At 36.5% G+C, this 24,519-nt stretch overlaps 1 protein-coding gene and 1 non-coding gene across 2 annotated transcripts in view; one reads left to right on the plus strand and one right to left on the minus strand.

The window, feature by feature from the left end:
* Nucleotides 1–1,125: 1,125 nt before the first annotated feature.
* The window catches only part of CEP192 (centrosomal protein 192), a 66,372-nt gene continuing 42,978 nt past the window's right edge, over nt 1,126–24,519 (minus strand). Inside the window, exons 34-44 of the mRNA XM_035565344.2 lie at nt 21,520–21,692; nt 21,040–21,163; nt 18,164–18,269; nt 15,695–15,899; nt 14,331–14,410; nt 13,511–13,606; nt 11,983–12,102; nt 8,078–8,199; nt 7,055–7,178; nt 6,538–6,596; nt 1,126–1,627 (exon numbers count right to left, since the gene is read on the minus strand). Coding sequence (XP_035421237.1) covers nt 1,489–1,627; nt 6,538–6,596; nt 7,055–7,178; nt 8,078–8,199; nt 11,983–12,102; nt 13,511–13,606; nt 14,331–14,410; nt 15,695–15,899; nt 18,164–18,269; nt 21,040–21,163; nt 21,520–21,692 — 1,348 coding nt within the window. The 3' untranslated portion in view covers nt 1,126–1,488. The remainder of the gene's footprint in view (nt 1,628–6,537; nt 6,597–7,054; nt 7,179–8,077; nt 8,200–11,982; nt 12,103–13,510; nt 13,607–14,330; nt 14,411–15,694; nt 15,900–18,163; nt 18,270–21,039; nt 21,164–21,519; nt 21,693–24,519) is intronic.
* TRNAG-UCC (transfer RNA glycine (anticodon UCC)) lies at nt 20,249–20,320 on the plus strand. Its single transcript has one exon. It is a non-coding gene; the product is annotated as a tRNA-Gly (tRNA).

Below are 24,519 nucleotides of genomic sequence, written 5' to 3' on the forward strand. Positions count from 1 at the left end.
AGAGAGAAGGAGAGAAGATGGTCACAGTATCTAGCAGACAGATTACACATAAATCCTCCCTTTCTTGGTGTCCAGTCTGCTGAGAAACTATGTTTTAATAAAGAAAAAGTAGCGGTAGTATACTTCAGTATACTTTAACATAACCGTGGTAGAATGCATCAAAGGCAATTCATGTTTACCCTTGGAAATTATCTCCAAATATGAGTTGTTTGAAAACAGAATTAAACAATCTCATATTTAAATGAATTTCACTCATTCTTCTATCAACCTGCAAGGAATAGTTCTCTTCTCTCAACCTGAAAGGAATAGTTCTCATAGGTTATGAACATTATGCTACTGAAGGCATACAGCTACCTGCTACAGAAATAAATTAGCAGACAGCCAAAGGGTACGAAGGGCATGGTAGCAATGGGTAACCTGATTGTACAATCAGGTTGTCGATCATTCTACAATATAAAAACTGGAGAGCGCTCAACAAAATTAGTAAGAAACCAGCTTAGCACATACAAAAAATAACTTTTCTGAAAGAGCAATGAACTTCTGGAGTTTGCTGCCCCATGAGGTGGTACATGACACAAGATGTCAAAGTGTTCAAAGAAGTATATTAATAAATTCATGAACAGGTACATAAATGGAAAAAAAACTAGGTAGGAATCTCTAACCTCCCATCCCTAATCCAAGGACTGCAGATAGCTGGGGAAGTACAAGCAAAGGGAACCAAAGGCAGCAAGTCATGCTTACGTGATCTCCCAGAACAACATCTCTAGTTTGCAACTGTTAATAGACAGAATGCTGAGCTAGATGAATCATTTTGGAGGGCTGAAGGCAGTATGCTCATGTTGAATTTATGTTTTCACATTGCTAGGATTAAAAAACAATGCTTATGTCTGCCACTGAACTGTACAGAGGTATAGGATAATTGTCAGCTTTATGGTCCCACCTTTACCAGGTTGAAGGCATGATATTTAACAAGTCAGCTTCTGTACTGCAACCACTTCCCCCTGCACCCCAAAACAAAACACACACTAAAAACTAGCTTTGCTAGGTTCCTGCTTCCTAAGAGCAGGAAGATTAATCATCTACCTACAGCGAGGAACCCTCTAACAACCGAAGACAGAAATCAGATGGAATCAACGGTTAACACACTTTATTTCTGTATTTACAATGCTAAAAATAAAATACAATCTTATCTAACTAGTCCTAATAAATGCAAAAATAGAAAACTTCCCTCTTCAACAAAAGTGCAGAAACATAAGTTAGAACATGATAACTTTAAAACATACAATGATATTTCTCAGTGTTTTTACTATGAAAATATACTTGTAGAACAAGCACCATAATTCATCTTAAAGAAGACTTTCTGTCAAAGCAGCATCACAGGGCAAAACAAGTAGGAAGTTAGTATGGAAATGTAGTAGCAAATCCTTCAATATTTTAAATTGCATGAACTGTTATAAATTATTATAAATGGCTGTAAAACTGTTCTGACTAGTCTTTTGCGACAGCTTTACCACATAGTCGAATATTAACATAGCCATATTTGGACGTATACACGGCCAAGAGAGCTTCAAATATGCCTTCTGCAGGTGGCTTGAACTGGACTGGCACGTTGATGTAATGATGGGATCTGTAAAGAGACAATTATGTGTATAATCAGTGTTAATATGCAAGTAAATTGTACCAGATAGAGAAGTTCTAGTTTTGATTTTCCAAAGAGCAGTGTACTGAATGCATACTGGATCAATTTATTTTTATAGTTTTGATCTATTTATCTTATGAGGGAGTTCAATTGTAAAAGATGATTCTTTCCTACTATCTATACAAAGTATTAGTTGTTTATTGCTGCTAGTTTAGCTGACTAGGTTTGGTCTGCCTCTTTGCAAGAATATCGATAGTACCTTAACTATATTTAGAGCAAAGTTACTACATTTCTTCCTTTCAAAAATCAGTTGATGAGCATACTAAAATTTCCAACTCTTGATCAATGTGAAACTAGTAAAATAATTTCATTTCTAATTGCCTCCACGTGAATAAATATTTCACTGAATCATCAACAAGCCAATAAATGCATCCACCCTCAAACAGCATTTTCAAGATGTTGCATCATATCTTTTTAGATTATATAAGTGTTCTTCTATTCAGATTGCATAAAAACATACCAAGTAGTAAAAAAAAAAAATAAAATCAGCTCTAGGTAGGATGTAATGGCTGGTTGTCTTAATTCTCAAAAGCCCAGAGCGAACGTTCTTAAATATAAACACAAGCTATACAAGCAAAGAAGCTGGAAGTGCTAAGTGGCAGCCTATTCAATTCCATGGCATACAATGGAAATACTAGCAGACAGGTAACAGTAGCAGGCATGTAGCAGAATAAGGAAAAACAAACAGCAAAACTCAGTGAGACAAAGAAAATAAGACTGTTTTTAAACTTTATTGTAATTCCACTTTTCTGCCCTGGACAGTGATTAGTGCTATCTAACATCCTCTGCGTTGTATTTGTTTCCCCTACTTTTTCCATATCTCGTTCCTACCTCTACATATGTTTTCTTCCACAGTAATCCAACCTATTGTAATCAATCTGTCCTTATCTGCACTTATCCTTCTTCTGCACTTGGAAGTCATAATATTTATTTGCCCTATGCATAAACCTGATCCCAGCTTTTTTTTTTTTTTTTTTTTTTTAAAGCATGGAAATGTATTTCGATATTTATTTTTTTGTTAAACAGAACATGATCGGTGAGGTAACCTGTTAGGAGTATACGCTACCAGAATATAGACTGATGTGCTACTGTATTCTTTGAGTTGGTAGAAAAATGACACGTTGATCATGAAGTACTGAACTAAAATAAACAATACAGCAAAGGATTTCAGCCAGATAAGTGTTTCATGTCATACTTTAGTGTTATACAACCAATCTGCCAAGCTCTGCCTCTTCAAACACCTATAACATATGGGATGAAGATATTTATTCAGCTTAGTTTAAAAAGAACTATTTTATAAATGAAGAACATCGAGTAAGACCTTTTCTTCTATAGCAGATACATTGCAATAGAGAAGAAAATTTAGTAAGAATCAAGACTGCAGCTGCATACAACCAATCCACTCAAGACTTTACAAAAATAAAAGTAAATTCAGGAGGGATGCACAAGTCTATATCATCTTCAAAATCACATGTGTGTGCTTCCTTACATATCCTAACATTTACTCAAGAAGAACAATATAACCAAACTCAAACTGACACTATCAAAACAATAGTAAGTGATGGATGATTCTTTTCAAGAGATGGTCCCATCTGGCTTTCAAATATTAATTTCCCAAATAGTTAATATATGACCTCAATAATGTTGAGCAGTTTCTTAGCATGTAGCAACTATATTCCATTTACTTTGACCAATGAATTCAGGTATACATCTAATTGGTGCTATACACTGTCCTTTCTAAAAGCAGAATTAGTCAGATATTACTCAGTTTGCTTTGTAGCAGCCAGTTGACTTCTCCCTACCAAAATAAGGCTTAACAGCCTTGAATTCTCATATTTCCTAGTCCAAAGGGAAAGATGTTATTTTCACTTTCTTCAACAAAGAAAACTGGGAAGGTCAGACTCCATATATATAACAGTTCTTTGGTCTACTACATAGTATAAATGTTCTTATTAATGGAAGTAACCCAAATGATTTTTCTGAAGTACAGTAACAAGAAACATAGTCAAAGTACTGTCAGGACAACTCAAATTCACATGCAATTAACTGTTTTGGTCTTAATGAGAAGTTTTACTTCAATTCAAACTTGCCACTATGCCCACAACTCAGTCTATGAAGTCTATGTGGCTTTTACAGGTTATTGCATCAATTTCAAGTGGTATTTCTGAAGTCAGGTATGCCTGAAGCCTACTTCATAGTCAAACAAACCAATATTGTAGTCCTCCAAAACCACTGTTTCCACAGAAACAGTACTGGTAAGCTACATCTAAATTATAGTAACCAAGTCTATCAATAGTGAATGATGAATCACAATTGCAAGAATAACAGCAACTGGAAACAAAAATAAATCAGCGAAGTGCAGAAGAGTTTTACCTTTTAGCACAGTATCTGAAATACCTACTATCCTGTAATCAGGTTATTTCAGATGGCTTCTAAAGACAATAGAAATACCTTAGTTTTCAAACTTCTTTGGGTAGGCACAACCTGGTAGTCCTTCCAGAAACAGAACTTACTCAAAGGGTCTTATGAAGTCAAGTGTTTTAATGTTTCATCCATATATTTATAAAACTTGAGTTATCTTGTTAAAAGTACTTTTTGTGGCATAGAATATACTTATATATTCTGTGTTATATTGAATTTGTTATATTGTGTTTGTCAACAAACATAACTCCTCTTTTTAGTGCCAACTTCCGACAATTTCTTTCCACCCATTCTTTATAGGATTTATATTTTAACCACGAAGATGTCACTTAGCATATATATATATGCATTAAGATATTTGGTGAAAATTACTGAAATTCCGTATTAATTTTCCTGCAGTTTTGGTTGCAAGATGCTGTATTTTGGATAGAGCCTGTTGTTATTTTCAATTCAGCAAACAGGTGAAGGAATTAGCACTGCTAACTAGTGGTACTTGTGAGCATACAACCAATTCAAATAAGAACTGGCAAACCACTGTGCCGGTTTCTGAAGGTCAGATTTCTTGATTTTAAATACAAACATTAACCTGCGATTTCACTACCCAGATTTAAAACTTGATTACACATGATTGCTTTCAAATTTGGCCCTCAAAATAAAGAGCATGCAACACACCATGTTTATTAAGTAACACTTCTTTTGGTCCAAATGTAGACAGGCGGTACTTTCTATTTTTAAACTTATTTACAGACTAATATTCCAAGTTCCTGAGAACAGTTTTCTTAGCTAATTGCTTTTGAGCATTACTCTACAATATGTCCAGTTAACCTAGGTTAGAAGGATGCAGTTAATGCCGGCTTTCTTGAAATCCTCAATGATGTTGTTCTCAAAGTCCATTTAAAATTCTTTTAACACTTGTTTGTTTTTTTAAAAGCATCTGTTCAAGTCACATAATTCTTCTGTGCTTTATGCTCTTAAATGGGAGAGCTTTTTCAGAGAGCTATGTCGACTTCGGATGAATGAATTATAAAAAAAGCTAGAAGAGGCTAATATTTACAAATGGAGAAAATAGCCAAATTTACTAGAAGAACAGTACTAGAATGTGATTATTAAAAGGTAGGGTATATTTAGTTGATAACCTTTAGAAATAGCAGGCTCAATTTTAGACTTGTTAATTCTACTTTGGATAAAAGCAACAGGAGTTTATCAACTCTCATAGAAAATATACCAAATAGCTTTGACAGAATTCCTCAAGAATATTTTTGAAATATCTAAGCAGCTTCCAATAAAGTTACTCATCTTCTTTCATGGAGTGTCATGACATCCTGTCCTTTGTCTGTGGCTGTACAGCCTCACAGATCTAGCTAGTCACCTTTATTTGGTGAGATTTTATTTTGGTTGCTACTTCCATAAAAACCCTTCTGTACTGTCCTATACATCATATTTAAGAAAAAAAGCCAGTTAAGTAGAGACACTGGAAAATTGCCTAAGCAGAGTAATAACACTTAACAATAAAAAGTGGCTTTAAAAATACCTGGAATACCTATGGTTAACACCACCACAGCCCTGTTTTTGTAATAAATGATAAGTATCATTGGTAGACAGGAAACTAGATTAGGAATCAGAGTATCTAGTTCTATTTCTGACTTGGCTCACAATTTCTATTCTGTATACCCTTAGTTTCTTCATCTTTAAAATGGGGATCTGTTAGAACACTGAGAATGTGTGCTGTAAGACTTCTAATGAAATGGTTGCATTTCTATCTTCCTGACAATCCCACTGTTGCAGACAAGCACAGGAGAGATGCTGTATTTCTTGAAGAGATGACTAACAGGTCTGTCAAATACTTGTAATCAGCTCCAAAGATGATTTGGTATATTTTGAGGGATTGTTATCACCAACGTAAAGATTCCTTTTATGCAGGTAATATGCTTAAATACTTGGTATGACCAGGCAATTCCACTGGCTGCTCAAACCTTGTATTTGCAGAGAATCTTTGATGCAGCTCTGCAGATTTGTCAAATTAGAAGCATGATGAAGGCAATTTGCTTGGTCTGTTGTGTACAAAGTATAAATGGAAGGAATGACTTGATTGTGCACAGTATGCCAAACGGTTAAGTGAAGCATTAGGCTTAGCATTAAAAGCAGCAGCACTGTTAGAAACAATTTGCGGAGAAGAAATTGGCAGATGCAGAAATAACTGTGTGGGCTTATTCTGCTTCTAACCAAGATTACAGAGCACAGCATTAGCAAAACTATATATATATATATATATATATATAAAAACACCCATCATTCCATCTAATTAAATGTATGTATCTACACTTTCGCACTGTACATTAACAAGATATTTATCTTATTGAATTTCTTTTTTTAATTTTTTTTTGTTAGATGAGAGTGTTAGCATAAGCATTACTCACCTTAGAGAGTATTTCGAGTGCTTGATGTAGAAAGGCTCTTTGGGACTCAAGAACGTCAGCTGCAATTTAATAAAAAATGCTTAAAAACTCACTGTATCTAACCCTATCATATTTAATTTAAAACATGGTGAAGATAAACGAGGTCAATTACAAATACAGCTTTAGATAGACAAAGTGTTTGAAAATAACATGCCCATATTCGTGAGTATTAAGAAAAATCCAAATCTCAGGATGTTTTAATGAAGTTAAAAATAAAAAAATAAATCAGGATAACAACAAATCTACGCGAACTATAATTTAGTATTTTTTTTCCAATTGCATATATTACAAATAACCTCACCAACTCAGTGAAAAGGGAAAAATTACAGAGCAGAATTCTTCAGATGTAATACTGTCTTTTGAAACTATCAAGCTAAGACTTGCACTATTGCGAACTTCCGTTAAGATTTAAAAATAGCAGTTGAACTGCTGGAAGGACTTATGAGAATATATTTAAAAGCAAGTTTGCCAAACTTACCAAGTGTGTTCTAAAGGAATTATTTCGCAAGTTGACTTTTAATGTGCGTGATTCCCCAACTCTAGTTAGAGGAAAAGTATACAGGTCTTCTGGTGCATATACCCCTCGAGTTATGTCACTCGATCTGATTTGAAAAAGGGAGTTAAGATATTAAAATTTCTTATTTACACGGTCTGCATATATTGACTGCATACTTCAAGACATTTCTGATTTCTCATCAGAATAAATCAGAAAAAATAGAAAGATCCCAAAGGCATCGACTCTGTCACCTTAAGTTTTATAGGCTATACATTTTAGCCATTAAGAGTATAATGAAAGCATTGCTGCAGCGTAAATATTTGTATATATAATATATAAATATATATAGATACATATATAAATATATGTATGTTTACTTATACACACTTTTACAATTTGAATTTCCCCCATATGCTTTACTAGAGAGCTAACCTCTTTTCAGGGATTCCATGTTTAACCAGAAAATTTTACTCCCCTCCCATAGAATAAGAACTGTAGATCAACTTTAGATTGAAGAACAGCAAAATTAAGACATGCAGTATAATGCTGCTCTTCTTAGAAGCAACTTTGCAGTTTTTCAAAAAAAAAAAAACCTCCAAAATGGGTCAGTTACATAAGATTCTACTGCTGATACTGGTTAGTTTACAACAACAAATTATGATTAGGCAACTGAGGAACTTTACTGAAAAAAGTATGGCAAACTGAAAAATACAAAGCTAATAAGAGGTTTGGCCAAGTATGGTTTTGCAACTCCTTAATATAAAGTTACAGGATAACTTAGGAGGTCTCTAGTTCAACTTCTTGCTCCAGCCAGCACCAGCTCTGAGGTCAGAACCAGGCTTCGCAGGGTTCAGTCCAGTCAGGTCCCAGAAATCTTCACAGACAGACTGCACAGCTTGTCTGGGCAGCCTGTTCTGCCGTATAACTATCCTAACAGTGAAAAGGTTTGTTTTTAAGCTTCTACCCAGTTGCAGCCTCTCGTTTCAATTTTTGCCCCATACATACCCTGCTTTAATTGTAGGTGCTTCAGAGTAAACCTTCCTTTCTGGTATAACTGGAAGCCCAGTTCCTATGACCGTATCTGTGGAAGCTTTCACAATTGCAGTTTTATTTTCAGTTTTAGTACCCTATTGGAAAAATAGAGAAGCCTTTACATTTTGTATTCAAAAGTATTTAAGTAATTTTCTTTACACACAAGAAGGGACTAAGGCTTTATCTTCCTTTTTTTTTTTTCCAAGTGTATTTCAGAATAGTAGTCTGGATTATTAAGGCAAAAGCAGTAATTTGGGAGGAACACTAACAGGCTTCTGCGCCTAATAAATATTTCTCACAAGCCAGTTCACAGCAAACTAGCAATGCAGGCAGAATCTTGTGAAAGCCACTAGCAATTCCTCTGCAGATATTCTGCCCATAGGCTTCAGGAGCAGCAAGGTCAGCAAAACAACTGCTCCAAAAGGAAGACCTAAGTCATCATTATAGGTTAAATTCTCAGAAAATCAAGAAAATTTGTAATACTTCTGTATTACAGATAATATATCATTCCCAAAGAAAGATCTCTCCAAAGAAAAAGAATCTGATAGTGCGTTATATAGTAACAGTTAAACTGAGATACTAGACCAAAACATCTACCATTTTCAGGGCCTCTATTCAGTGTGTTCTCTAACACAGGGAAACCAGCTCATCCTAAGCAAATACTTTGCCAAACAGCTAATTTCAAATTCTCCATTGTTTGTCAAAATCTAGCCAGATACTGTCTGGAGCTCCTCAGGTCACAACAACTTGAACAAATACATAAAAGAACAAAGATTCTTTACCTCCTGTGCTTATGATCATACAACATGATCTTTATTATTTTTTTCAAACTATGCTGATGTTTTAGACAAGCAGTTGATTCCCTTATGCAGGGAAGACTAAAAAATAGACTATTCTTCAATAGAGCTGCTATGACAAACTTGTCTTTTAGACACTCATTTCTTGTCTTGAAGGAGCTGCTGATCAGTCTGTCAGAAGTAGCAGCAGCCAGCAACCAAAAAAATAAATTTAGTTTTAAGAGCATACTCTTCAGTTGCAAATAACTCATGAACCACTACAGAACCCGATACATAAAGACGAGAAAGGATTGGTATGTCTCTTCTTTCAAGAACTTTATGTTTTCCATGTAAGGAAATATGATGGGTGTCACACCTCAGTGTTATCATTCAAATTCTAATTTAGAATAGGGCAACTTTAGTGCATGGGAATAATACACGTTACACAATAATACAGAATAATCAGAGGATCTCCCTGGTTTTGTAAGAGCATCGTGAAGTATTGCATGCTTTACTTGACTCCCTACTGATTTTGCCTGTTTCAAATGAAAGCAGTATGTTAATGCTGTCCAAATGGTTACATTCAGCGCTGTTGATCCAAACCAACCTCAGGAGCATATGAATCTGTTTAGTTTTAAAATTGGAATTTGTTTTGCTCACTGAGCTTAAAAAAATATCTTTCCTCCTCTCACTCCGAGAATACCCAAAGATGAAGCTTCCATACTTGCTGATAACAATAAAAACCAAATCAAGACTTCTAAGTGACTGTATGTTTTGTGTTTAGGATTGAGAAATTGAGCTCAGTTCGTTCACTTTGCCTGTTGCAAAATGATATACTAAAAAGTTAGTTACACAGCTAAAGTACACATATCACACTAAAAAAAAGGTAGTATCTTCAAACAATAGCAAGAGTTCTTTATTCAGTTCTCAACTTTCCACGTGACCAATCATAACTTAGGTCCTGCCTCAGCAGACAGGTTCTTGCTGATTCACTGCTTCACCCAGAAGAGACCAATACTTAAACCAAAATACCAATCCAATAGATTTGTGCACAATGGTGATACTTACTTTTACTCCAATGATTTTTGACCAATTTGTGATAGCAGCCTAATAAATGTTTTTCAGGAAAAGGAAAAACTGAATATGAATCACCAGTATTGACATGCTTGGGCTGCAAAGGGTACGTACAATTCTTGCTTTCCCTGTCCATAGGATCAGACTGGAGACATGATCTAAGCTGTTGAGTATGGTTTCTAGCTGTGGGGACTACAAATGCATGCAGAGCATAATCAAAGTCATAGATAATTGTTTCTTAAGGAAAAAAAAAAAAAATCAAAGTGGTGTCACTGATTTTCCTAAATTCATCTGGTTCTTTTAGTTCTTTCCTGATCTCCTTCACATTTTCTTTTCTTTTGAAGTGGTGTAATAAAAAAGTACTGCTCAGTCATTGTGAATGACAGTCAGTCTTCCTACTTCGTTTTATCAAAAGTCACATTAACCATAGCAGTAGCCCTCTTTGCCTCAGCAAACCCAGCATGATACAAGTCCTTTTCAAAGTTGTAATAATGCAGTCTAAACTCTTGGTCTCTAGGACATAATAGCCAATAATTGACTTGTCATCTCAACTAAAAGTGGATCTGATTAAAAAGCTGCAACAATCTAAGTAAATGTCCTGTGTTGACCCCTCTTGCAAACTGATACATAGTTCCTTACTTAGATGATAAGCAAAATATTTTCAACTCTTTTTCAAAATGATCTCAACATATTTCTGCAATGTTTTTCCCATAAGCATATGGAGATGCTGGAAAGATCTAACTGTTAAAACAGCTTTAGAAAAAAATCAAGAGGAACAAATCTGACATGTTAGTTCAAAAACATTAATATCAAGTTGTGCTGCTCAAAGATTTAACACAACTCTGACAACTAGTCATGTTCTAAGAAGAGAATCATCCAGAACTCTAGATTTCTGATAAAGAATTCATCTTCTCTCAATTTCAACATGCTTTTAACAGTCAAATGATAGATGCTTTCCTCATTTTAAGGAAACTTACGTTCAAAGAATTTGAAGAAATCTAAAAAAACCTATCTCAAACCAGATATTATACAGGTCTCATTCTTCCTGTAAAAATTAGAAGCCACTTAACATATACATCATTAACAAGCCCGCTTTTCAACATAATTACTGGGAAGAACAAAGACCCTACAAAAAAAAAAGGCAGGTATCTTGCCAAGAAGGATAAGTAAGGTTCCTTCCACTGAAACATCCTTGGTACTCTACAGAAAGACCCTAAGTATTTACCTGGGCTTCTCAAAAAAAATCAAGTCCAGCTTTCTGGAGAGGACATAAAAGCATATATAATACCTAATATACAAAGTTGTTCACATTCAGCTCATTTAACTAAGCATTAGAATTCGTCTTAAATATTTAGCGATAGGTTCTCTGTCTCCTTCAGGCGCCTCTTGGATGGATGGTGAGGTAGTGATTAAAAGAAAGGTAAGGAAAGAACACAGAAAATTAGTTCTAACTCCCAAACCCTTCTCTCCAGGCTCACCATAAAACAAGACCTGAGGAACATGAGGGGCACAAAGGAGAGCTCAGATCTAATTGTTCCTATGTATAAATCTCAAAAATCACCCCCATGAGCTCTGATAAAGCATTCAAATAGACTCCAGCAGAAACATATCCATGTAACCAATATAGGTGTTTTTAAATTCCAGTATTGCATTAAGTTACGTATTAGAGCAAAGGGCAATTACTTTGATATTCATTTACATAAATGAAACCAATGCATTGTGTCGGATAAAAGCAAACCTTACACTACAGAAAAAATTCCTACAGAGGTCAAGTTCCTCTGCTTTCTCTGAGCAGACAAATATTTTACACGGTAAGTGACAAAAGATAATGCATTATCATATAAGCAAGATGAGAAATATATTTTTAATATAAGAAAAACAGTACAGTTTAGGCTGACATAAAATATTCCCCCTTTTTTTTTTTTATCAGAGTAACATTGGGGCATACAAGAGATACTACTATGTAGTAACATTAATAGATTATCAAAAAATTATGCTCTGGACAGTTTATAGTATTTGTATACTCACTATTCCAGAAAGCTGAAATCTTAGTTTGTGTTTCCAACTAGGTTTCTCAACAGGGTGACACTCAAGGTCCCAAAACTGGGAGTAATCCCCACTGTCTCTAGGTAAAAATATTAGAGCAACCTACCAAAACAAGAGAAAAATTTTGCAGAAGTTTACTAAAATAATCTATCCAACTTCACAATTGTACTTACACAAAGTTACAGTTAAGCCAGCGCAAAATTTGCTCACTACAGAAATTGATGCATACATTAATAGCTCATCCTCCCTAACCCACAAATAAAAAAGTTCTGATGAAACGGGTTGTGTAAGCACTCACACAAAAATTAAGTTCAGCTAATCTTCCTTAAAAAAAGTCAGCAAGTGCTTGCACAATTATTTGTATTAGTAAAATGGGGGAGAAGTGTACCACGAGGGGAACATGTCAGCTAAGTAGTCAACAACTTAGTCTATAAGTACCCTGTACTACAATTACTAGAAGGACTGAAATTTAAAGTAAATTACAGGCCACATATTTGATCATCCTTAAAGGCCACCTATGTAATAAAGGATCCTTTCTATATAATGTCATATCTGCTTAATTCAACTGTAGCCTTGCTTTGATTTTAGAGTTGGGATAAAAGAGAGCTAATAATGACAGCAACCTACACCTTATCAGCTCTGCCCAACAGTTTTACATGCCAATAATTAAAACGTTATTCTAATAAATACACCTGAATTGGGACTGATAAGGCAAACACATTTGTTTAAAATCAAAATCAAATAATGGTTTCTAGTAGTAGCATAACCAATGAAACTGAAAGGAAGTCTTCTATTTCTTGTAAATAGATCCTAAACTGCATCATCAATATTGCAATCCGTAACAATTAAAAGATAGGTGTTCATGAAGATGAACAGACAGAATTGGGGATAGGTTAGGGATTGGACTAGATGATCTTCCAAAGTCCCTTCTAATCCCTGACATTCTGTAATTAAAGTAGTATTAGGGGAGAAGGTGAGGGACAAAAGCCCTATAGAAACCCCTTCAAGTATGTCTCTGAATGTGTTTTATAACTGTGGTTATGAAACCCTCTACTGGCCAGAAGATACAATTGTAAGTCAAATGAAATCAATTTCAAGAACAGACGTTTGTTCCTAAAGAACTACAAAAAGAGACCTCTCTTTAAGGAAGAGAAACTAGTTCTCACATCTGTTTTGTAATAACACAGTATTAGTTGTAATATTGTTGTGGATTTTACAAAGCATTTGAAAACAATTTTCTGTTCTAGGATAGTTTATCTTCTAAAACAAACAAGAAGTGGCACAAAGTCAAACTACAGATTGCATGAATTCTTAGAATCAACTCAGCTGACACTGTAACAGCCTGGGTAAGAAGACAGTGAGTGGGAAGTAGATACTGACTACCTGATACACATTATCAGATAGAGTATAACCAGCTTCAAAAATTCGACTGCTATTTCCAAGAATTTCTCCTGGAAGGTATCATTTTACAGTTAAGGTAAATTGACGTATTTCAAGCATATTAATGTACCTTTTCTTTTCCATGAGCTTCAAGAGTACCAGAAACGCGGTAACATCTGAAAGCAGAGTAAGTAACCCTATAAACAGAATCAGTTCCATCCACATCCTGCAAATAAAGTTACAAGTCAGATTCAGAAAACATTAAAGAAACACGCGCATGCACATGCACTATCCTTGCAAAGGACTGAAAAAAACACACTCAAACTACTTTCAAATAAACAAACATTGAATCCTTCAGCAAATGAGCTGAGACATGAAACTTACTACATTGATGAAGTCATCATTCTACCTTAAAACCAAAGGGGCCATCAGAGCACTCAAACTATCACAAAATAAGAAAGTGTTTACAGACATTAACATTACAGCTACAATTGCAGAAGCAACAGTAGTGTGATTCAAATATCCTTAACTTTTAATTACCTACAGAGATATCACATATAGCGTAATTCTAGAAGCACAAGTCTCTTACAAGGTAAGTTACACTGGCATTCTGGATCAGAAATGAACACACATCTTTTATGTATGTTTGATTGTTTAATGCAATCTGGAGGATTACACTGGATGAGCACAGGCAAATTCATTAAGTGAACCAGAAATTGTCCCACACAGCACTGATTCACAGCCAGAGAGCACAGTACCGAGGAAAAGAGTAGAACATTTCCTTAATGTGGACAGGCAGAAAACTGAGAAGAAACCCTGTAACTGAGTTCAGGCTCAAATACGTATCTTTTTCTGGAGAGGCTAGAGGGAGAAAGAGCAGCAGGAAGAGGGAAAAAAGAAAAAACCCAAGAGATTGGTGCTGAACGCTACCAATACAAGCATTCACTCACTTTAACATAAGGTGGTGTAAATGACGACAAATTCCACCTCACATTTTCATCCCCCTTATTCTCCATTTCCAGGTAACTCTCTGGAAGAGAAAAATGAGACAAATATATACATATATTAAAAGCCTTTGTTCAAGTACCTTTAGTTGAAAGGATTTAAACAGAAAACCTGTATTTCTAGACACAAAGATGTTTACTGGAAACAGTTCTCATGATGCCAAGTAGATCTGAAACCAGGACCAGACTTAAACAAAGCACACTGTTACGAAATCTTTGAAAGCTCATATAAATAAATTTGTAAGTCTTCTAGTGAAGAATAATATCAAAAGATGCTTACAAGAAACGAAGTGAGACCTACACCTAACCGTCAAAAACCCTAAACAACAGTAGATAATTCTACCAAAGACTGTGAAGCATGTCCAAGAAAGTTACATGAATGTACTGTTTGTAGTAGGAAATAAGCTTAAAATCCAGGATAAGACCATTATCAGAGAGAAATCTAAGTCACCTTCAACAGTCTCAATTTATTGCATTCAGATTTTTGGCAGATATCTTCACTTTTTAGTGCACAAAATTAACCCCCCTCCCCCCCCCCCCCCAAAAAAAAAAAAAAAACAACAACAAGATACCCAATTCTCTTCCAAGATATTTGGCTGCTCAGTGAAGAACACCAATGGTATTCTTGTTTAGGACCAACCAAACCAAGGACTAACAAATCTGGTATGTAGACGACAGAATGATAGCTCCATACAGTAATTTGAAGAATTTTAAGCATTACTGGAATTAAAAGTACAAACTGAGGATTTTAGAAACCATTATCAACAACATCTTCCTAGATCATTTTGAACAAGACAGGGATAGCCAGTCTCATAGCTGACATTCCTATTGTCTTAAGGAAGAACGTTTATTTCTCTTCCACACATAGATAGCTTCATCTAATATCTTAGGGACACACACAAAGATGAAGAGAACAAGTGTACTTCACAATAGCATGATCCAAAAAAGGTTCAACAAAACACAGTAACCACAAAGCACCTTCGTTGCGGAGGCACAGTATGGTTGCATTCATCATAATTTAAGAAACTGGCAACTTATCTGTCTGTATGCAAACTATCTGCAGGAAACGGTGTTGCTATACCACATAAGGAGAAGAAAAAAAAAAAGGTTCTTTCCTTCTAAAAAGAATACCATCACAAGGACTAACATTTCAACAAAGATCAAAAGAGGGGAACTGTCCAATTGCACTGGATGAAAACAACAAAAAACAAAAGTCAATGCATTCAAGTTCTCAAACATGCAATATAGTAAACAAAAACTATGAGCGTAAGATACTGCAGATGTTCCATTTACTATGCAAGTATTATTACCTGAGCTTTCACCAGCTCTTGTTTTAGGAAACAGAACAGATCTGTTCTTTATTTCCATTTTTGTTAAAGGAAGCGCTGAGAGAGGTTTTGCCACATGAACAGTAGGACTTGCAGACTGTAGAGTAAATATATCCCGTCTTCTAGATGGAGAGCCTGCTCCAGGCACATCTTGTACATTCTCCTCTCGAATCTGCACTTTAATAAACTTTTGCACAATTTGGAAAGTAAGAAATATTTAAATAGTCAACATTTTTATACCCAAAAGTCAAACTATTAAGCTCTATTTCCTTGAGCTGTAAGAACTCGCACTGTCCGTCTTCACATTCCAACAGAAAAAAAAATGGATTACCTGGTCTTCTCTAACTTCAGTTTGTAAACTTTTAAAATTGTAGGACAAATTTAATACAGGAGAATAAGAAAATTTACTCAACACTTACTATCTAGAAATTTTTATTTAATACTTTGGATGTTCTGTTAAGGCTGAACCCCTCTCCCTAAACTATAAATAGTAGCAGAAAATAGCATTATTTATTACTACAAGCTGTATTTACTTAAAACTATAACGTCTTGAACAAATACTTTGCAATGTATTTTTACTGAAGAATAATCCAAAGTCAATCTATTAATAAAAGAAACATTAATAAATTGTACTAGCTGAATTTAACTGCCAACTCCTACAATATTCTGTATTTGCAGAGAAAGGAAACAGGGATGCCTCATGCAGAATGAGCTGTGTGTTCACTTCTCGTTACATAAGCAATGCTTCTAAAAAGTAAGAAAATCCTAGCATACTTCCTGCTTAATTGGACAGATTGTAAAGAAATGAGAAAACATTACAAATATCAGATAACTTAAAATTAGATTCTTTTGCTATATCCTCTACTTTTGTCATATAAGCAAGAGGACAAGAGGAAATGGCCTCAAGTTGCGCCTGAGGATCTTTACGTTGGATATTAGGAAAAATTTCTTCACTGAAAGGGTTGTGAGACACTGGAACAGGCTGCCCAGGGAAGCAGTTGAGTCACCCTTCCCTGGAGGTATTCAAAAGACGCGTAGATGTGGTGCTCAGGGACATGGTTTAATGGTAGATGTAGCCGTGCTAGGTTAAAGGTTGGAACAGATGATCTTAGAGGTCTTATCCAATTTAATGACTATGATTCTTTTCAAACCTTTTTCATATTGTACAACGTAACAGTTAAAGATGCGCACGACCTTCATTTCCTTCTCAACTTATTCTTCTCACCAACTTCTCTGCAGTTTTTTTGTTTGTTTGTTTTGGGGGAGAGGGCGGGGGCAGGGAGGCTTGTTTGATTTAAATCAGAATCACAGAATTGTGGTTTGGGTTGGAAAAGACCTTAAAAGATCACCTAGTTCTACCACCCCTGCCATGGGCAGGGACATTTCCTACCCAAAGTTGCTTAAAGCCCCATCCAGCCTGGTCTTGAACACTTCCAGGGATGGGGCATCCACAGGTTTTCTGGGAAATCTGTTCCAGTGCCTCACCACCCTCATAATAAAGAATTTCTTCCTAATATCTAATTCAATTCTACCTTCTTCCCATTTAAAACGGTTATCCCTTGTCCCATCACTATGCCCACTGATAAAGGGTCCCTCCCCAAAGCAGTTTCCAGTTCAGTATCACACACATCATTTTTCTTCATCAAGAAGGTAAGTAGATATGCTATTTTATCCTTTCAGTGTCTTTAATTTCTCTCCTTGCACCATTATAATTAACCCAAAATACATACTGGCTGTAAAAATGACAATCAAATATCTATTTCTCTGGAGGAGATCAGATTACCAAGGAGCCTTTCTACTATTATGCTGATGAAAGCACAAAACCTGTTGGCTTCATAAATTTTATTATTATGCCTTAAATCAATCAGGGCAAAGTCTTGGCTTAAAACACATGAAGAGGAGAATCTGTTCTACACATTATCACAGACTTGTCCACCAAAAGGTTAAGTTCACCTTAAGGGTGCCCAAAAGGAGCTGTGGTGTCTTGTCCAATAACCTACTTTAACTTTTCATCTTAAAATATTATATAGACTAGCTAGAGACAATTATATATAAAAACAAATACCTAAATATATACATAAATATAAAAAAAGCAGAGACAAACATATATATTGATATATATAAAAATATAAATCTAGCATTTCTAGAAATTGATGTATAAGTGATGGGTATACAGATGCAATTTTTGTTGGCAATGCAGTCTAAGTGTTCGCCTTACAGTACTTCTTTAGAGATGAATGAACCAAGACAAGAATCTCAGTTCCCAAAACGTGATCTTTTTCTTTTTGAAAAGTGAACCTTACAAATTTGGGGAGATTGGGTAGATGGGGGATTTAAATGAGAATCAAGTTTACAGAAATTGTGCTCCACATCTAAAAGATTTTAACAGCATTACTAACTCTTATGCAGCAAAGCAAAGTCACAAACTAAGCTCTCAAGTAAGCCACGTACTTTTTGTCCGTTATCACAATGGATATAGATTAGCCCACTCCAAGGAATTACAGAAGGCTTCGTGGCAAGTGATGGATTAGGACTCACCAGAATTAGTGTACGGCTCCTAATAAAAGAAAAAAAGTTAGTACGATCCTCATATTAGATTGAGCATCTAAAATAGAGCTCACTAGCTCAAGAAAGAATGCATTTTAAAGATAGTAAATAAGTGAAGATGATCTAGAAATAATTTTTTTTTATTTTTTATCCAAAAAGATTTTTGGATGTTCAATTTACTGTTCAGGTTTAGTTATTAGAAGATTAACAATAACAAGTTTTATAAATCAGTGTTATAAGTTTAAATTTTGTAAACAAGTTTTATGAACTTGTCATTGATGGTTGTATAAGGGGACAGAGGGGGAAAAATTATTTATCATTAACACATACACCCTGTCAGGCCACATAAAACTACATGAATCAGATAAAATAGATAAAATAAATCTTCGATGCTAGTCCACAAGGAAACTACTGTTCAACATATACTGCACAAATTATATCTTTGAAACCAATTCTAGTTTTAGATAAGCAACTTGCTTTCCTTCCTCCCATTCAGAACCACTGATTTTCAAAAAAACGAAAATGCTTTTAAAGTTATCAGTGGTTTCTATGATTATTCTGGGTAGCACAAACTGGAGAGTCCACTCAACTCATTCCCAAGCAGTTACAACCTAACCCAGTCATTCGACCAGTGAGAACGTAAGTTCTGATTCACATGTTCCATATTCTATATTGCAAAATCTTAAATATAAAAGAGAGCAGAAAGAAAGCAACAAAGTTACTTTCTGCTGTCAAACAGACATCAACAGCCTTAAAATACGAAATCAGGATATTCATATATCCTTACAGAATTGTTTCAATAAATAATGGGTAGGATTTTAGTTTCTATCAGGAGGAAGCCTTTCATTAGCATAGCCAACCAATGCATACACAGAGCAACTGCAACTATACATTTTAGATTTATTTTTTTTTTTTATTAAAGTCTCAGCATTTTTCAGAATCTTTACATGTATGGTACTTATTTACACTCTCCCCCTCTCTCATATACAAGCTGTGTATGTGAGAATATGACTTACTAAGTACACACACTGTCTCAGTTACCCATTGTCACAAACCATTCCATTATCAAGAAGTTGTTGATAGGAGCCAGGACATCTACTGCAAACTTCATATACAAATCCGATTTGCATGGAGTCACAAACCACATGCGTCTCAAAGAGCATATTCAGCCTGATGACACTACCTCTCAGTGCTTTCATTGCTGTGGAATGGAGCAGTCTAGGGAAGAAAAATTTTGCCTAACCACCCTTTCAAACCTTATTCATAAGGGAAGCCCCAGAGACACTTTCTGAAGACGATTCTTGCAGTCTTTCCCAACTCCAACATTCCCTGCTCCAAATGTGCATCTCCTTTCACAGCACCTACCAACACTCAGCACTGAGACACTTCCCCATGAAAATCTTCGAGCGGTACCAAATTCGGTAGGGACTCTAAACTTCATTATTCCACATTCAGACAGGTTAGAGGTTGCCTCAATCACATTCCAGTGAACTTAAGAGTTTTAGTCAAGCTGAAACAGGAGGCGGCCTGCTTGATCTGACATGCTCAAACACAGCAAAGGCAGTCCTTGATCTTCGGACTTGCTTTCGCTATCACTAAGGAATCATACCTTCTCCTTTCCTAGGCTAAATCAGTTCAAGAATTCCACACAGCTCCAGCAATCACAGTGCTTATTATAAAAGATTCTGCCTGAACAGCACAACTGCGTTTAGCACTGCAGTGAGATGGTCATGAAAAGCAGAAAACTAGGCAAGTGTAGCTTGCCATGCTTATGTCAGCCATTCCCACAGGTCTGTTTCCTGTTTGCAGACCTCCGTTCTTGATGCAGACTACTTAACTTGACACAACTTGTCACCTTTCAACACATCCTTCTCAAGTGAAAGGAATACATTTTAAAATTACGCAATACAAGAAAGTTTCTTTAATGCTGTCTTCAATTCTGTCTTACTAAAAAATCATTTGTCAGACAGCCCTGAGCCCAAGGGCACGGCGTTGGTGGTATAGTGGTGAGCATAGCTGCCTTCCAAGCAGTTGACCCGGGTTCGATTCCCGGCCAACGCAGTTACAATTTTGGTGAATGGAGTTAAAGCCAGTTGGAGGTCAGTCACTAGTGGAGTCCCCCAGGGCCCAGTGCTGGGGCCAGTCCTCTTTAATATCTTTATCGATGATTTGGATGAGGGGATCAAGTGCACCCTCAGTAAGTTTGCAGATGACAGCAAGTTAGGTGCGTGTGTCGATCTGCTCGAGGGTAGGAAGGCTCTGCAGGAGGATCTGGATAGGCTGGAGCGATGGGCTGAGGCCAACTGTATGAAGTTCAACAAGGCCAAGTGCCGGGTCCTGCACCTGGGGCACAACAACCCCAAGCAGCGCTACAGGCTGGGAGATGAGTGGTTGGAAAGCTGCCTGGCCGAGAAGGACCTGGGAATACTGGTTGATAGGCAGCTGAATATGAGCCAGCAGGGTGCTCAGGTGGCCAAGAAGGCCAACAGCATCCTGGCTTGTATAAGAAGCAGTGTGGCCAGCAGGTCTAGGGAAGTGATTGTCCCCCTGTACTCGGCTCTGGTGAGGCCACACCTCGAGTACTGTGTTCAGTTTTGGGCCCCTCGCTACAAGAAGGACATCGAGGTGCTCAAGCATGTCTAGGGGTCTGGAGAACAAATCTTACAAGGAGCAGTTGAGGGAGATGACAAAATATCTATACCATGGAGCCCACCAAAATAAACCACTCCAATCCTCACCACACTTTTACATATAAAGGAAAACTATGAAAAGAAACTTACTCTGGTTCAATAACTCCATGTTGTGGGGTTATAGTAAGGCAGTGAGCTGGCCATGAAAGCTCAAATGTCAGCATCCTATTAGAATGGTTGACAATTTGCACATGCCCGGTATCAGCTGTTCCACCTGTAAAACAAAGGCGGCTACAAACAGCTAACATGTAAAAAAAACACAGTAGTGTCCAGAAGTCTGAGATGTATCAATTAAGATAAAGCATTTTCTGCCCTTCTGCCCTATTTTTACCTTCAAAATGCTTTAAGATATTTGTAATAATGTATCAAGTATTATAGGTATACAAAACATGTACAACACCTTAACCCCAACAATATAACCACAACTGTTCAAGCCAAGGTTATTGTTCAGGTGCAACATTACATGAAGCAAGATTATTGCTCAAGCCACATTTACAAACATAAACATACTAAGTAGTACAGTTACTTTAGTACTAGAATGTTGTTTTATTAACTTCAGAAAATACTTACTGACAGAAGGAGATGTCAAAATCAAGTGTTCAGGCTTAACAGCCCAAGTCTGTTGAACATCTACTTGATTCTGAATAAGATCATCAGTTTTTACAGGTAATGGAGGACCCTGAGGCCCTTTAACGGGAAGAACATCCAAAGTTGCATTGATATGTCTGACAGAGTTCTCAGATCTGAAAAAATAAGATCGGGTTAAGCAAAAGTAGTAATGAAAATAACTTAGTAATTGTAACAGCCTACTTTTAATATTTTTCAAAATTTAATACTGAAATAAGATGCTCTTTACATGTGTTTTCAGTTTAAATCTCAGTTGAAAAAATGAAGTCAGCAGCTAAATCATGATGCAGCTTTTTCCCTGGATGTTTAGAAGTGGCTTAATATAAGGTACTAAAACAATTATCTTGAGGTGATAGCAAAATAAATAGCTTTCTCCATACATACTTGGATTAAGAAGGCACTGCAGAGAGAAATGAAACAGTGCAAGTTGTCTTTAGCAGAATCACAGAATACCTGAGGTCAGAAGGGACCTCTGGAGATCAACTAGTCCAACAACCTGCTCAAAACATGGTCAGCCACAGCAGGTCGGTCCAGGCAGCTTTTAAATTTCTCTACAGATAGAAACTTGACAACTATCTGGCAGCCTGTTCCAGTGCCTGACCACCCTCAACAGGAAAAAAAAAAGTTTTATGTTTAAATGGAATTTCTTGCATTTAATTTTGTGCCTATTGCCTCTTGACCTGTCACTGAACACCACTGAGAAGACTGGCTCTCTTCTCTACTTTCCCCATCAGGTAGTTATACACTTGGATAAAATCCTGCCCCCCCTTCAAGCCTTATTTGCTTGAGGCTAAACTAACCCAGCTGCCTCAGCCTCTCCATGCAAAACACATGCTCCAATCCCCTAGTCTTCCCTATGGCCCAGAACTTCACACTTTTGCTTGCAAAAAACATGGCAGGTAAGGTCATATACAAAAGCTAGGAAATTGCTATTTTGGGATTTGGTGTATTTTCTTAAGTTAAAAGCTTAACTCGCAATAAATTTGATTTTAAATAGTAAAATAGAAGCAGAATTCAGCAATTCAGGGAAAAATAGGTAACTTTTGCTCCATATAGTGTTATGTAAACGTCGCTCTTTTCCCTAATATGTCTACTTTTATTTTGTAAGCCTTCCGAGAATCCTCACACAGCTTAGAACAGAACTAATACCTATGGATTAATCCCTTAAGATAGTGATGAAATTGGAAAGGCAGCCAATTCACACCCATGACATAGGATTTCACAATGGTCATATAAGTAGTTAACAGATCTCTTCTGAGAATTACAGCTTACTTAGAAAGTGAAGATCCTCATGACGCTTAGCCAGTGAATAAATTCAAAACTAGAAGAACTGTTAAGGCTATTAAGCAGGGGGAAAAAAGGCTTGAAAAGTGTCCTGCTTGCTGCTGTGGATACTTGTTTCCAGTCTCTATCTTCACAATCCCACTTTGCCCAACAAACACCTTGCTAGTCTACAAATCTGTCAAGTAGACCAAAGTGTTCAGCATCTGGAGCTCAAGATGCACAAGTGATTCCAAGGCAGTGTGTAAATAAATGTTAAACTGTTAATAATGTTAATTAACTGTTAATAATAAATGTTAAAGTGTTAAATGTTAAAGTGTCTAAATAGATGTTAATCAGGACTAGGTAGGATCCTTTCTTCACTTAAGTTACAGGATCTTGAGGGGAAAAAAGTATGAAGACTCAAGAACCAACTATGTTAATATGTCCTTTATAGTGTTAATGTTAACCCATATTTATTTTTTATGTATTTTGTTTTTATGCTACGCTATCTTAAGAATTTGGATCTTTCAGTTTTCAGGGCTCCAAGTGCTATAGCAACCTATCTAAATAAAAATAACAAGCCCAAATTAAAGACCAAGTCTCTGCCAATCCTCCAAAGAAATCCTCAGTAACAGACCACTTCATTTGGTCAGGAAAGGAAGCTTCAGCACCAATCATTCTTTTGATGAGCTATAGCATACATTACATTGACAGGCTGGCACACGAGCTGGACAAGGAAAAAGCCACTAATCCTTCCGAATATGAACTACTTCCACCACAAAACATCAAAAATTCTTGACAAGGAATGAGGTAGTTATAGTCCTGTAGGACCAACAGGAAAAGCTTAATCAGATTGTCCTGGTTTCAGGTAGGACAGAGTTAATTTTCCTCCTAGTAGCTGGCAGGGTGTTATGTTTTGGATTAGAATGAGAAGAGCGCTGATAACATGCTGATGTTTTAATTGTTGCAGAGCAGTGCTTACACCAAGCCAAGGACTTTTCAGCTTCTCGCTCTGTCCTGCTAGCGAGCAGGCTAGGGGTGCAGCAGGAGCTGGGAGGGGACAGAGCCAGGACAGCTGACCCAAAGTGGCCAAAGGGGTATTCCATACCATCTGACGTCATGCTGAACAATATATAGGGGTGGCTAGCCGGGGTGGGGGGGCCGGCTGCTCGGGGATGGGCTGGGCATCAGTCAGCGGGTGGTGAGCAATTGCATTGTGCACCACTTGTTTTGTACACATTATTACTATTACTACTACTACTACTACTATTATTATTATTATTGTTATTATTTTTCCTGTCTTAATAAACTGTCTTTATCCCAACTCACAGGCTTCACTTTCCCGTTTCTCTCCCCCATCCTGGAGAGGGAGGGGGAGGGTGAGCAAACGGCTGTGTGGTGTTTGGCTGCCAGCCGGGCTAAACCACAACACAGATGAAGAACAGGAAGTTGCAGATACAGTCTATGATGTCAACTTAAGGAATAGTTTAAAGGTTATCGTAATAGTTTAACGGATTACAGAGAAAAACAATGAGAAGAACCACCTATATACTCACTGGGGCCATTCTCACCATAGAGGCAGCTCTTCAACTTGTGGAGCAAGTCACTTTCCATTACCGTCATTGAAATCTTCATGATTTCAAATGAAAGGAGCCACACTTCAGTTGGGCATTATCTGAA

This window comes from Cygnus atratus, chromosome 2 (genome assembly GCF_013377495.2).
Source record: "Cygnus atratus isolate AKBS03 ecotype Queensland, Australia chromosome 2, CAtr_DNAZoo_HiC_assembly, whole genome shotgun sequence".
NCBI lineage: Eukaryota > Metazoa > Chordata > Aves > Anseriformes > Anatidae > Cygnus > Cygnus atratus.